Below are 13378 nucleotides of genomic sequence, written 5' to 3' on the forward strand. Positions count from 1 at the left end.
CAGACTTTTCCACATTTTCCTGTCTTCTTCTGAGCCCTTCAAACTGTTTCAGCCTCTGCCTGTTATCCAGTTCCAAAGTTGCTTCCACATTTTTGGGTATCCTTATAGCAGCACCCTACACTCTGCAGTACCAATTTAGTGTATTAGTCTGTTCTCATGCTGCTATGAAGAAATACCCAAGACTGGGTAATTTATAAAGAAAAGAGATTTAATTGACTCACAGTTCTGCATGACTGGGGAGGCCTCAGGAAACTTACAGTCAGGTGGAAGGGGAAGCAAACACGTCCTTCTTCACATGGTGGCAGATGAGAGAAGTGCTGAACAGAGGGGAGAAAGCTCCTTATAAAACCTTCAGATCTTGTGGGAACTCACTATTATGAGAACAGCATGGGGGTAACCACCCCCAGATTCAGTTACCTCTCACTGGGTCCCTCCCTCAGCATGTGGGGATTAGAATTGAGATTACAATTCAAGATGAGATTTGGATGGGGACAGAGAGCCAGGCCATATTAGTGGGGAAGTGGGTGCGGGAAAACTTCTCTCTTCTGTGTATTTATATAGGATGATTGGAGATGGCCTTTCTGAGAAGATAACATTTGGGCAGAGAACAGATGGAAATGAGGAAGCAATCCTGAGATACTCTGGGTGGAAGGGGTTTGGGGAGGGGAAGAACAGTCCAGAAATATGGTGCAAAAAGTTTAAAGGTACTGAGGCGGGAGCCTGCTTAGTAAGTTGAAGGAATTGCAGAGAGACTATTATGGCTGCAGTGGATGGATGGGATGGGGAGAAGCAGAGAGAGTGGTGGAAGTTGAGATCAGCAGAGGCTCTAATAAAGACTTTGAATTTTATTTTGATCTGGGATGCTTTTGGAGAGCTTAGAGCAGAGGAGTAACTAAGGCTCAAAAAGTTAAACTTTTCTTTTGGAATTTGAAGTTAATACCCAAACCATTTCCAATAATTCTTTCATTTCCATTCATTTGGGTAAAGTGGAAAAAGTCTGTGTTTCTTGCAATCATGCCGTGAGTAACATGTCCCTAGCTTAGAAGTTGGAGAGTTGCAGCAAGTTACTGAGGAAGGGAAGAGCTGGTTTTTATAGGTAGAAGGGATAGAAGACCAATAGAGAACTTTTGGAGGCAATACAACAGCATTTTATAGAATTCAGTTATATTTTTCTGACTTAAGTTAAAGTTAGACATAAGTCTTTATAAACTTGAGTGTTGTAAGAATGCCTTCCTTTCTTTAATTTTCTACAAAAATTTATATCTGAAAATATTAGAGTATAAAACTTTGCCTTAACCTTAAGTTCCTAGTAGTAATCAAACCAGCAGATGTTTTACTCACCAAATGAGACTCTGATGTGTTCTTCAGTTAAATGCATATGATGACATTGAAATTGATGAACACTCAGACAATCTGAACATCAAGGGGAGTTTCACTTTCTTTGCTAGTATTCTGAAATTTTGTAAAGTCAAGATATTAATGATGAAACTGAAAGGGGAGAATATAATTGCAGAGGTAGATTTTCCAGAGTTCTTGGACAGTAGGTAAATTGACATTTGGAAGATACTTCAGTGTACTGGTTCATTAAAAGCATATATTTCCTGTTGATTCATAATGATTTGGGAGATATTTTAGTTGTTTCTTTGAGAGCTTATGAACTTTTTTGGTTCATATGTAAGAAACAAAAATAATGGGTTGTTCTTCCCTTTCTCTTTTCCTTACTGTCTTCAATTCTTCTTAGTCATGGAACGGATACATTTGGCAAAGCTTGTAGCAGAGTTGCAGTTTTAAGAAAAGGTGATGGCTGAAGTTCACTGAGCAGAATTCTCATGTGCACCTGATAATGGTGGCCTCCCTTAGAGATGATAATGTGGTTTTGAAACTACTTAGATCAGTGATTGTCAGGGCTGGGGCAAGAGGTTGGGGAGGAGGGTTGACTACAAGAGAGCATGGTGTCACATTAGCATTATCATTATATGGTGTTAAATGTATCCACAGTATGCATTTAAGATTCCTTCAGTGTCTTCTCATGGCTTGTTAGCTCATTTCTTTTTGTCTCTGAATAACATTCCATTGATTGGATGTGCCACAGTTTTATTCACTCATCTGCTGAAGAGTGACATCTTAGATGCTTTTGAGTTTTGGCAGAAAGTATGATAAAGCTGCTGTAAACATCAATTTGTAGTTTTTTTGTGTGGATGTAAGTTTTCAACTCATTTGGGTAAATATAAGGAATGGATTGCTCAATCATATGGTAACAATATGTTTAGTTTTGTTAGAAACTGCCAAACTGTCTTCCAGAGTGCCTTTGTACCATTTTGGATTTCCATCAAGAGTGAATGAGAGTTCCTTTTGCTTTACATCTTCATCAGCATTTGGTTCGGGACAGTGTTCTGGATTTTGGCCATTGTGATAAGGCATGCAGTAGTATCTCATTGTTGTTTTAACTTGCAATTGCTTAATCACATAATGATGTTGAGCAGCTTCTCATATTCTTATTTGTCATCTCTGTATCTTCTTTGGTGAAGTGTCTGTTTAGATGTTTTGCATATTTTTTAATTGGGCTGTTTTCTCCCCTCCCCTCCCCTCCCCTCCTCTCCTCTCCCCTCCCCTCCTCTCTCCTCTCCTCTTCTTTTTTTGAGATGGAGTATCACTCTGTTGCCCAGGCTGGAGTGCAGTGGCACCATCTCAGCTCACTGCAACCTCTGCCTCCTGGGTTCAAGCAATTCTCCTGCCTCAGCCTCCTGAGTAGCTGGGATTACAGGTGTGCGCCACCATGCCTGGCTAATTTTTGTATTTTTAGTAGAGATGGGGTTTCACCATGTTGGTCAGGCTAGTCTCAAACTCCTGACCTCATGATCCACCCACCTCAGCCTCCCAAAGTGCTGGGATTACAGGTGTGAGCCACTGTGCCTGGCCGGGCTGTTTATTTTCTTATCGAGTTTTAAGAGTTCTTTGTATATTTTGGATAACATTCCTTTATCAGATATGTCTTTTGTAAGTATTTTCTCCCAGTTTGTGGCTTGTCATTTTATTCTCTTAACAATGCCTTTCACAGAGGAGTTTTTAATTTTAATGAAGCTCTGTGTATCAATTATTTCTTTCATGGATCATGCTTTTGGTGTTGTAGTTAAAAAGTCATTGCTGTACTCAAGGTTACTTAGATTTTCTCCTGTGTTGTTGGAGTTTTATAGTTTTGCATTTTACGTTAAGGTCTATGATCCATTTTGAGTTTATTTTTGTGACTAGAGTAAGATCTATATGTAGATTCATTTTCTTTGCATATGGATGTCCAGTTGTTCCAGCACCATTTGTTGAAAACTTTTTTTTCCATTTTATTGCTTTTGCTCCCTTGTCAAAGATCAGTTGATTGTATTTATGTGGGTCTATTTCTGGATTCTCTATTCAGTTCTCTGTTTGCCTAATCTTTCACCAATATCATACTGTCTTGATTACTTTAGCTTCATAGTGTTCTCATTGCTTTTATGGAGGAGAGGCTCTTTGAAGAGACTTACTCTGCCACACCTCATGATGTCATTTTCTGTTACATTTCTTAAAATACTGTAAAGTGTCACATTGGTAAGTTATCACCATTTTTCAAAAATAAATGGAGAAATGAGACTCAAGATATAAAATGAGTTAATGAAATTTATTTTTTCAGCTATTGTTCTAAGTAGGAGCAAGGCTCATCTCTTTTGTTGTTTGTTATGTTTTCAGGTGAAAAAAGTTGATTCTTTTTTTCATAGCTTTGTTATTTTAAAAGTTAATACGTAGGACAAACTCTCAACGATAAACTCTCAATTAATTTAGCTATCATCAGCAATCTCTTCTTTATCTTCCTTCTTTAAATACAACTCTTGGCTTCCTCTCCTACCCATTGGAGCTGCTTCCTTTTAAACCCAAATAAAGAAACTATAGCAAACCTCTGAAAATAATATATTGAAATTGAGAAGAGTTGGCAGTAAAATTTTCTTTTTTCTGAAAATTGTTTTTTGTTGTGTAATTGAAACTTTTATTAGTATTGCTGAATGTGAATGCTGAAAGGAAATAAATCAAGAAGGTGATCTGCACTAGCAAGGATGTTGACTTTAGCAGCTGGAAGGCAAAGAAATGAGAGTAGTGTAGTATACTGTATGGGAGATTGAATGAGACTGCGAAACAGAAAGTCTGGGCTGTACTCCCTATCTGCCATGAAAAAAGTGATACAATTTTAGCATTTCTCTGCCCCAACACCTTTATGTAGGAATTTTTGTGCTGTTGAATTACATGTCCTCTGAAGTCTTTTCTAATTGCATTTTATTCAGTTGAAAGGGCTTTATGCCTTGTAATGAAAATTAGAAATGTTTTATTCACCATATGACTGTTCCTTTTGGAGTAAGCTGCTATGACAACTCTAGATCCTAATAAAGCCACAGTGGGTGTTTTAAGGAAAGATGTGCATTTATCTGTTTTTTTCAAAAAATACTATTGTGTCTCTTATTGAACATGACATTGTGATTTTAATATTCTCTTATGCTTTGTTTTAGGTTGGTACAGAGGAGTTTCAACAAAGAAGCCAAATGTGAAGGTAATGAAAAGTTTATTGTTACCTTTTCTAATGTAGGAAGGAACTACCTTGTATGTTTGTTTGATATAACAACTCTTAGTGGTTCATCTTTTAATCTTTTACAGTAGCCACAATGATTCTTTCCTTTACAAAACTGTAGCAAACTCTTCTCTGTCTCAGCATATTAAAGTGCTTCTTCTGAAAGGACAGGAAATGCAAATATCATAGCTGCAAAGCTTATCTTGAAAAAGCCTATTCAGGCTTTTAAATATTTTTTTCTTTAAGGTATTTGACAAAAAGTACATTGACTTATTCACAGGCCTAGTCCTGTGGAACCATATAATTAGATGAATTGTTTCTAAAAGCACAATGGAAAATATTTTCAAATAATCCAATTAGATATTTCTCTAATCATAATTTATTGAAATATGAATTTAAACAAGTTGTTAGTGTAGAATACTAATTTTATGTACTAGATTTTATGTTTATTACAATTAATATTAATGAAACATAGTTTAATTAGCAGTTATAATACAGTTAGAAATAATCTTTCCCAATAATGTATTTGCAAACACTTCTTTCTGCATATTTTTTCATGTAATTAATATTATGAGCTTTTCTTGTATGTTTCTGTAGCTTAATATTTGATGCAGTATGTTTTTGTTTGTATAGAAAAATACCAAAATTATCACTTTTTTCATTCAAAAAGAAAATTGTTTAGAGTTCTAATAATCAGTTTTGCCAGTAGAATCATTCAGTTTTATTAGTTTTAAGGTAATGATTATAAGGAAACAGTATCTTTACATTTTAATGCCTCCTAGCTGTGGTTTCTCATTCTTGGCACTGTTGGCATTTTGGGCCAGATAATTCTTTATTGTGGGAGACAGTCTTGTGCAATGTGAGATGTTTAGCAGAGTATATGGCTTCTACCTACTAGATGCCAGCAACCCTCTGTCCCTTAGTGTGACAACAAAAGAGGACTTCAGACATTGCTGAATTTGTCTTGGGGACAAAATGACCCCTGGTTGAGAACCACTGCTTATACGTAATTTTTCTTATATTTCTGATTTTGAAATACATTCATGAATGCTTATGTGGGAATAGTTTCTACTTGTGGTTTATTTTTTAAATTTTGATTTAAAATTGTTGAAAAGTTAGAACTGGAATAAATGAGGAATCTTATAAATGAATAGTTGTAATTTGTGATATTGCGTGCTATTTATTTATTTTAGTAATATTTGTGGTCTTGGCCACCTCCCACTATCTTATTTCCAATACTAGTGTTTGAGGATCAGCGCGTGGACTGTGCTCATTAAAATTATTGTATGTTTGTGGTTAAAGTATGAAATTGATGCAAAGTTTGTGGCTTGAAAACATTATTGAGACAGGAATGATGGTACCCTTAAAATATTAAACATAACTGTTTTGATTATATCTTCCTACACAATGAAGTACTCCAAATTTGTGAATTAAACTAATAAACATTTTATCTCTTATGCTTTTGTGGCTTGACTGGGTCAGCTGGGTAGCCAGTTATTCTGGGATGTGTGAGGTTACCTGTGGCAACAGTCAGCTGTGGGGTCAGTGTCCAAGACATTCTGGTAGGAATGTCCAAGAGAGTTTACTTGTATGTCTGGCATCTTGGCAGGGTTGGCTGGAAGACTGTCTTCAGCTAGGCCACCAAGATAACCAGACTTCTCTATGTAGTCTCGGGGTTTCTCTATTTCCATGTGGCTTCACATGGTTTATCCAGCAAGTAATTAGAGTTTTATTTTAGAGTTAAGGAAAAGTACCTGGAACCTCATACTTAGTTCTTAATTCTCTTTCCTACAAAAAACAGTTTTTGGATTCTGTGGGAGAGGCCATTTTGTGATTACTCTTAGCAGTGTTTTGACAAGCTGTACAAAATGAGGAACCTAACTCACACTACTCTAAAGAATGTTAGAGCTCATTTTATCTCATCAGACTCCTTTAATTTCATTATTTTGGGGGCTAATGTGGTATTCAGAGATTGTATATTTTGGTAATATCTCTTCTAGAATCTTAGGTTATTACAGCATTTATTAGCAACATGTATCTATATATCTCTTAATAGCTTGTATCTGTATTCTTAAACTTAAAAAAATATGGAAAGACAGTATTACTAACTGAATTTCATCCTGCGTCAGTGATATTTTATGGAACCAGTTATTTAGTGTTTGTAAAATATAATCATTTAGGGATACCACATCCTTAAAATGATACAAAAATAAATGCGTTTCTATATATCCTTTATTTGTGCTAATATTATGGTCCTACTACACTTGATCTTAGCCAAAAGGCTAAGAAGTGATCTTATTTCAGTCATAATAAGTAAACTTTTCTATAGGTTTTTCATAGATATTAGTGGTTAAAGGAAAAAATAAAGATGACTTATTAAAGTTTGTCTTTAGTCGTTTATGATTTATACTAATAAGTAAAACACAGAATAGCTCAAATAAAATAATATCTGAACTAGACAGTGAATATAGTTATTTATTTATTTATTTGTGAGTGAATGAACGAGATTGAGTCTCACTCTGTCATCCAGGCTGGAGTCCAGTGGCATGATTATAGCTCACTATAGTCTCGAACTCGTGAGCTTAGGCTACCGTCCTCCCTCAGCCTCCTGAGTAGCTGGGACTACAGGTGCATAGCACCACACCTGGCTAATTTTTTTTTTCCACTTTTTGTAGAGATGGGGTATCTCTATGTTGCCCAGGCGGGTCTCGAACTCTGGAGCTCAATCGATGCTTCTGCCTCAGCCTCCCAAAGTGCTGGGATTACAGACATGAGGCACCGTGCCTGGCCAGCACTTAGATATATAAGTAAATGATGAAACAGTTCTTCCTATAAAAGTTTTTCAGGCCGGGCGCGGTGGCTCACGCCTGTAATCCCAGCACTTTGGGAGGCCGAGGCGGGCGGATCACGAGGTCAGGAGATCGAGACCATCCTGGCTAACATGGTGAAACCCCGTCTCTACTAAAAATACAAAAAATTAGCCGGGCGTGGTAGCGGGCGCCTGTGGTCCCAGCTACTCGGGAGGCTGAGGCAGGAGAATGGCGTGAACCCGGGAGGCGGAGCTTGCAGTGAGCCGAGATCGCGCCACTGCACTCCAGCCTGGGCGACAGAGCGAGACTCAGTCTCAAAAAAAAAAAAAAAAAAAAAAAAAAAAAAAAGTTTTTCAAAATTGGCAAAGCTTAATCTTTTTGTTCCCTGTATTATTTTGTAGTAAAACATTTAGAAGGAGAAACTGGGGTGATTATAAAATACCCTTTCTGTTATGACTACATATTAAAATTTTGCAGTTTAAGAGAAGCATGATAGGCAGGAAGTATAACTAAATTTTATGCTAGATGATTTTCAGAATGATACTTTATTGTCTTTTCATTTTTTGAGGACTTTGTTTTTTCTGCATACACTTCTACAGTAGAACTTACTTTAGTTTTATAATTTTAGAGACCAAAGCAAGGTTTTGATACATAGTGTTCTGTTCCATTGCCAAAATGCCATGTTTTGTATTTGTTAGAGTCATCAAAATATTAACTTTCTGGCCAGGCACGGTAGCTCTTGCCTATAATCCCAGCACTTTGGGAGGCCCAGGCAGGTGGCTCACTTGAGGCCAGGAGTTCGAGATCAGCCTGGCCAACATGGAGAAATGCTCTCTCTACTAAAAGTACAAAAATTAGCCTGACTTGGTGGTGCACTCCTGTGATCCTGGCTACTCGGGAGGCTGAGGCAGGAGAATCGCTTGAACTCGGGAGATGGGGGTTGCAGTGAGCCGAGATCTCGTGGACAACAAAGGGAGACTCTGTCTCAAAAAAAACCAACCAAACAAAAAAACTTAAGAGCATACATGAAGAATTAAAGAATAAGACATAAAATTGAGAAAAAAGGACAACAGATACTTGATTTTGTTTTTGTGCTTTTTATAAAATATATGCTCAAGAGGAATAATGAAATTCAGTACAGTTTATATTTACTTCCATTTTGTGATTTCAGGATCAGCTTTTATCAATAATTGTGAACAGAATGCGTAGTATTCTGTGAGATAGGAACAGGGCCTTATGGAATGTTTTGCACAGCAAAAAATTGCAAGACATATTCATGGAATAGTAAATATTTTAAGCTGGGTAAGGCATAGTGCAGGAGAGAGTGATGGATGGTAAGGCAGGAAAGGTAGATTGGACCTATATATTTAGAGTCATACGCCAAAGAAATCTAAGGAATTTACACTTTGGGAACAGGGAATCTGTCATTCAACAGAGATGTGGACCCATTACTGTCATACAGTATAACTATAAAATAGGGTTTATCAGAAAAACAAAAGGTAAATATTGAAGATATTTACTGTCAAGAGAATCGCTTGAACTTGGGAGGCAGAGGTTCAAGTGATTGAACCTCCTTGAATATTTAAGGTAAATATTGAAGTATTTGTGGATAATTTCTGAAATTTTCTCTAAAAATACTATAATGGGTAAAATGTATGTAGATTGATGAGTCAAGATTGGCAAAATGTTGATAATTGTTGAAGCTGAGTGATGGATTTATGGAGATTCATTATACTGTTGTCTAATTTTGTCTGTATTTGAAATGGGTTATTACTTATCTCATGGAATTGTAATGAGGAATCAATGAGTTGATATGAAGCCCTTATTGCAGTGCCTAGCACATAAGAACGTGATAATTATTTTGCACTATCGTCTTTTACTATTAAAGAATAGCACTGCAAATGAGACTGTAAAGACTGCCAACACTTTGGAGGACAGAGAAAGAGGAACTGGCAAAAAAAGACTAATGGAGGTCATAGTTGGCCAAGGAGAACATTTTTTAAAAACAGGGGTAATTAATGGTTTCAGGTACTGTGGAGTAGAATGAGTACTGAATAGGGGCATATAGTTGTACTCACAGTTATGAATTATTACAGTGAAAAAATAGAAAGAAAAACCAGCAAAGGGGAAAAGGTGTTGGGGCAACAGTCTGTGATGAATTATCTTTTGATGTGCTGCTGGATTCAGGTTACTAGTATTTTGTTGAGGATTTTGGTCTGTGTTCAGGGATATCGGCCTATAGTTTTCTCTTTTTGTTGTGTCTTTGAAAGATTTTGGTGCTAGGATGATATTGGTTTAGTAGAATGAGTTAAGGAAGGGTCCCTCTTCCTTGATGTTTTGGAATAGTTTCAGTAAGATTGGTGGCAGCTCTTCTTTGTACATCTAATAGAGTTTGGCTGTGAATCTGTCTGGTCCAGGACTTGCTTTGGTTGATAGGTTTTTTATTACTGATTCAATTTTTGAACTTGATATTGGTCTGTTCAGGGTTTCAATTTCTTCCTGATTCAATCTTGGGATCTTGTGTGTTTTCAGGAATTTATCCATTTCCTCAAGATTTTCTAGTTTCCAGTTTGCTGTAGATCTTCTACGTGTTCCTAATGGTGTTTGAGGATCTTTCGTATTTGTGTGGGATTGGCTATAATGTCACCTTTGTCATTTCTGATTGTACATATTTGGATCTTTTCTCTTTTTTCTTTCTTAATCTACCTAGCAGTCCATCAATCTTGTTGATTCTTTGTGTGGATTTTGGGTTCTCAATTTTGTTCAGTTCTGCTCTGATTTTAGTTATTTGTTTTCTTCTGCTATCTTTGGGGTTACTTTGTTCTTGTTTTTTCTAGTTCCTTCAGGTGTAATTGCTAATTTTTTTTCTAACTTTTTGAGGTAGGTGTTTAGCATTATAAACTTGCCTATTAACTCTGCTTTTGCTTCATACCAGAGGTTTTGGTATGTTGTGTCTGTTCTCATTTATTTTAAAGAGTTTTTTGATTTCTGCGTTAATTTTGTTGTTTACCCAACATTCATTCAGGAGCAAGTTTTTAAATTTCCATGTAATTATGTGGTTTTGAGCAATCTTCTTGGTATTCATTCCTGTTTTTATTCCACTGTGACCTGAGAGTATAGTTGGTATGACTTCCATTTTTTTGAATTTATTGAAACTTGCTTTATGGTTGAGCATGTGGTCAGTCTTGGAATATGTTCTGATTCCATTCTCTTCTGTAGATGAGAAAAATCTGAGAATGTCCCGTGGTTGATGGGTGGAGTATTCTGTACATGTCTGTTAGGTCTGACTAGTCAAGTGTTGAGTTTAAATCCAGATGTTATTTGTTAGTTTTCTGTCTCAGTGATCTAATGCTGTCAGTGGGATATTGAAATCCCCCACTATGGCCAAGTGCAGTGGCTTATGTCTGTAATTCTAGCACTTTGGGAGGCTGAGGTGGGCAGATCATTTGTGGCCAGGAGTTCAAGACTAGCCTGGACAACATGGTAAAACCCTATCTCTAGTAAAAACACAAAAATCAGCCGGGCATGGTAGTGTATACCTGTAGTCCCAATTACTCAGGAGGCTGAGGCAGGAGAATTGCTTGAACCCAGAGGCAGAGGTTGCAGTGAGCCGAGATTGTGCCACTGCACTCCAGCCTGGGTGACAGAACGAGGCTCCATTTCAAAAAAAAAAAAAAAAAAATCCCCCACAGTTATTGTGAGGTTGTCTAAGTCTTTTCGTAGGTCTAGAGGTACTTATTTTAGGAATCTGTGTGTTCCATTGTTGGGTGCCTATGTATTTAGGATAGTTAAGTCTTGTTGAATTCAACTCTTCATCATTATATCATGCTCTTCTTTGTCCTTTTTTTTATTGTTGTTGGTTTAAAGTCTCTTTTATCTGATATAAGAATAGTAACCCCTGATCTTTTTTGTTTTTTATTTGCATAGTAGATCTGTCTTCAGCCCTTTACCTTGAGCCTATGGATGTTGTCACATCTGAGATGGATCTCCTGAAGATGGCAGACAGATGGGTCTTTTTGTTGTTGTTGTTCAACTTGCTACTCTTTGCCTTTTAGGTTGAGTGTTTAGACTATTTACATTCAACATTAATACTGATATGCGATGTTTTGATCCTATCGTGAAGTTGTTAGCTGGCTGCTTTTTAGTTTCTAATGTGTAGTTGCTTTATAGGCTATATACTTAAGTGTGGTTGTGTGACAGCAGGTATCGCTCTTTTTGTTTCCATGTTTAGAACTCTTAAGGATCTCCTGTAAGCCTGGACTAGTGGTAACAAATTTCCTTAGTGCGTGCTTGTCTGGGAAAGATTTTGGTTCCCCTTTGCTAATGAAGCTTAGTTGGCAGGATATGAAATTCTTGGTTGGAATTTCTTTTCTTTAAGAATGCCTAAAATAGGCCCCCAATCTCTCCTGTTTGTAAGTTTTCTGTTGAGAAGTCCACTGTTATCTTGATGGGGTTCCCCATTGTATGCGGTGTGATGTTTTACCCTAGCTTCCTTCCAGATTTTTTCTTTAGCATTGACCTTGTTCAGTCTTATGGACTATATGCCTTGGTAATTTTCATTTTGTATAGCACCTCACAGGTGTTCCCTAGAGTTCTTGTGTCTAGATGTCTTCCTTGCTAGTAAGATTAGGGAAATTTTCTTTAATTATTTCCTCAAATGTGTTTTCCAGATTGTTTACTTTTTCTCCTTCTTTCTTAGGAATGCCAGTAATTTATAGATTTGTTTGCTTTAGATAATCCCATATTTGTTGAAAACTTTGTTCATTTTTAAAAAGTTCTTTTTTCTTTATTTTTGTCTGGATGAGCTCAAAAAACTTTTTTTTTTCTTTTCTTGAGATGGGGTCTTGCTCTGTCACCCAGGCTAGAGTACAGTGGTGTGATCATGGTTTACTGCAGCTTTGACCTCCCAAGCTCAAGCGGCCCCTCCACTTTAGGCTTCTGAGAAGCTGGGACCACAGGCACATGCCGTCATGCCTGGCTAATTTTTAAATTTTTTGTAGAGACAGGGTCTTGCCACATTACTAGAGCTGGTTTCGAATTCCTGGGCTCAAGCAATCTTCCTTCCTCAGCCTCCCAAAGTGCTGGGATTACAGGTGGGCGCCACCATGCCTGGCAAAAAAATATACATATATACACACACACACACACACGCACACATACACATATATACACACGCACACATACACATATATACACACACACACACATACACACGTACACACACACATATATATGTGTATATATATATATATATGGCAGCAAATATATATACATTTGCTTTATTTATTTATTTATTATTTTGAGACAGGGTCTCTCTCTGTCACCCAGGTTGGAGTGTGGTGGCATGATCACAGCTCACTGTAGCCTTGACCTCCTAGGCCTTAGTGATCTCCCACCTGAATGTCCTGAGTAGCTGGGACTACAGGCACATGCCACCATGCCTGGGATACAGTAATTAAACAGGCACAGGAATTGATAAAGAATATCAATGAAGACTAGAATATTCAAAATCAGAGTAAATGCTATTGAGAAAATCAGATACACTTTTGGAAAATGTAAAAATTAGATGCCTTTTTCACAGCTTGCAGAAAAACAAATTCCAGAAGGATACAATTAAAAGCATACTTGTCAGCTAGGCAAGGTGAGTCATGCCTGTAATCTCAGCACTTTGGGAGTCCGAGGTGGTGGGATCACTCGAGCATAGGACTTTGAGACCAGCCTGGGCAACATAGCGAAACCTCATCTTTAAAAAACCAATATTTAAGCTCTGACGTTCTTTCTTCTGCTTGGTTCAGTCTACCGATAAAGCTTTCGATTGTATTTTGAAATTCTTTGAGTTTTGAATTCTAGAAGCTCTGATTGATTTCCTTTTAAGATGTTTATCTCTTCCGTCATTGCTTGGATTGCTTTAGAAGTTTCTTTGTGTTGGCTGGGCATGGTGGCTCACACCTGTAATCCCAGCACTTTGGGAGGCCGAGGCGGG

The 13378-nt window shown here is 37.2% G+C and overlaps 1 protein-coding gene across 9 annotated transcripts in view; it reads left to right on the forward strand.

Annotated features, from left to right (window-relative positions):
* The window catches only part of DOCK3 (dedicator of cytokinesis 3), a 711442-nt gene that overhangs the window by 161667 nt on the left and 536397 nt on the right, over window positions 1-13378 (forward strand). For all 9 annotated transcript variants that reach the window (XM_057301776.2, XM_055109993.3, XM_034956564.4 and 6 more), the window contains exon 3: window positions 4527-4567. In XM_057301776.2, coding sequence (XP_057157759.1) covers window positions 4527-4567 — 41 coding nt within the window. The remainder of the gene's footprint in view (window positions 1-4526; window positions 4568-13378) is intronic.

This window comes from Pan paniscus, chromosome 2 (genome assembly GCF_029289425.2).
Source record: "Pan paniscus chromosome 2, NHGRI_mPanPan1-v2.0_pri, whole genome shotgun sequence".
In the NCBI taxonomy this organism is placed as follows: domain Eukaryota; kingdom Metazoa; phylum Chordata; class Mammalia; order Primates; family Hominidae; genus Pan; species Pan paniscus.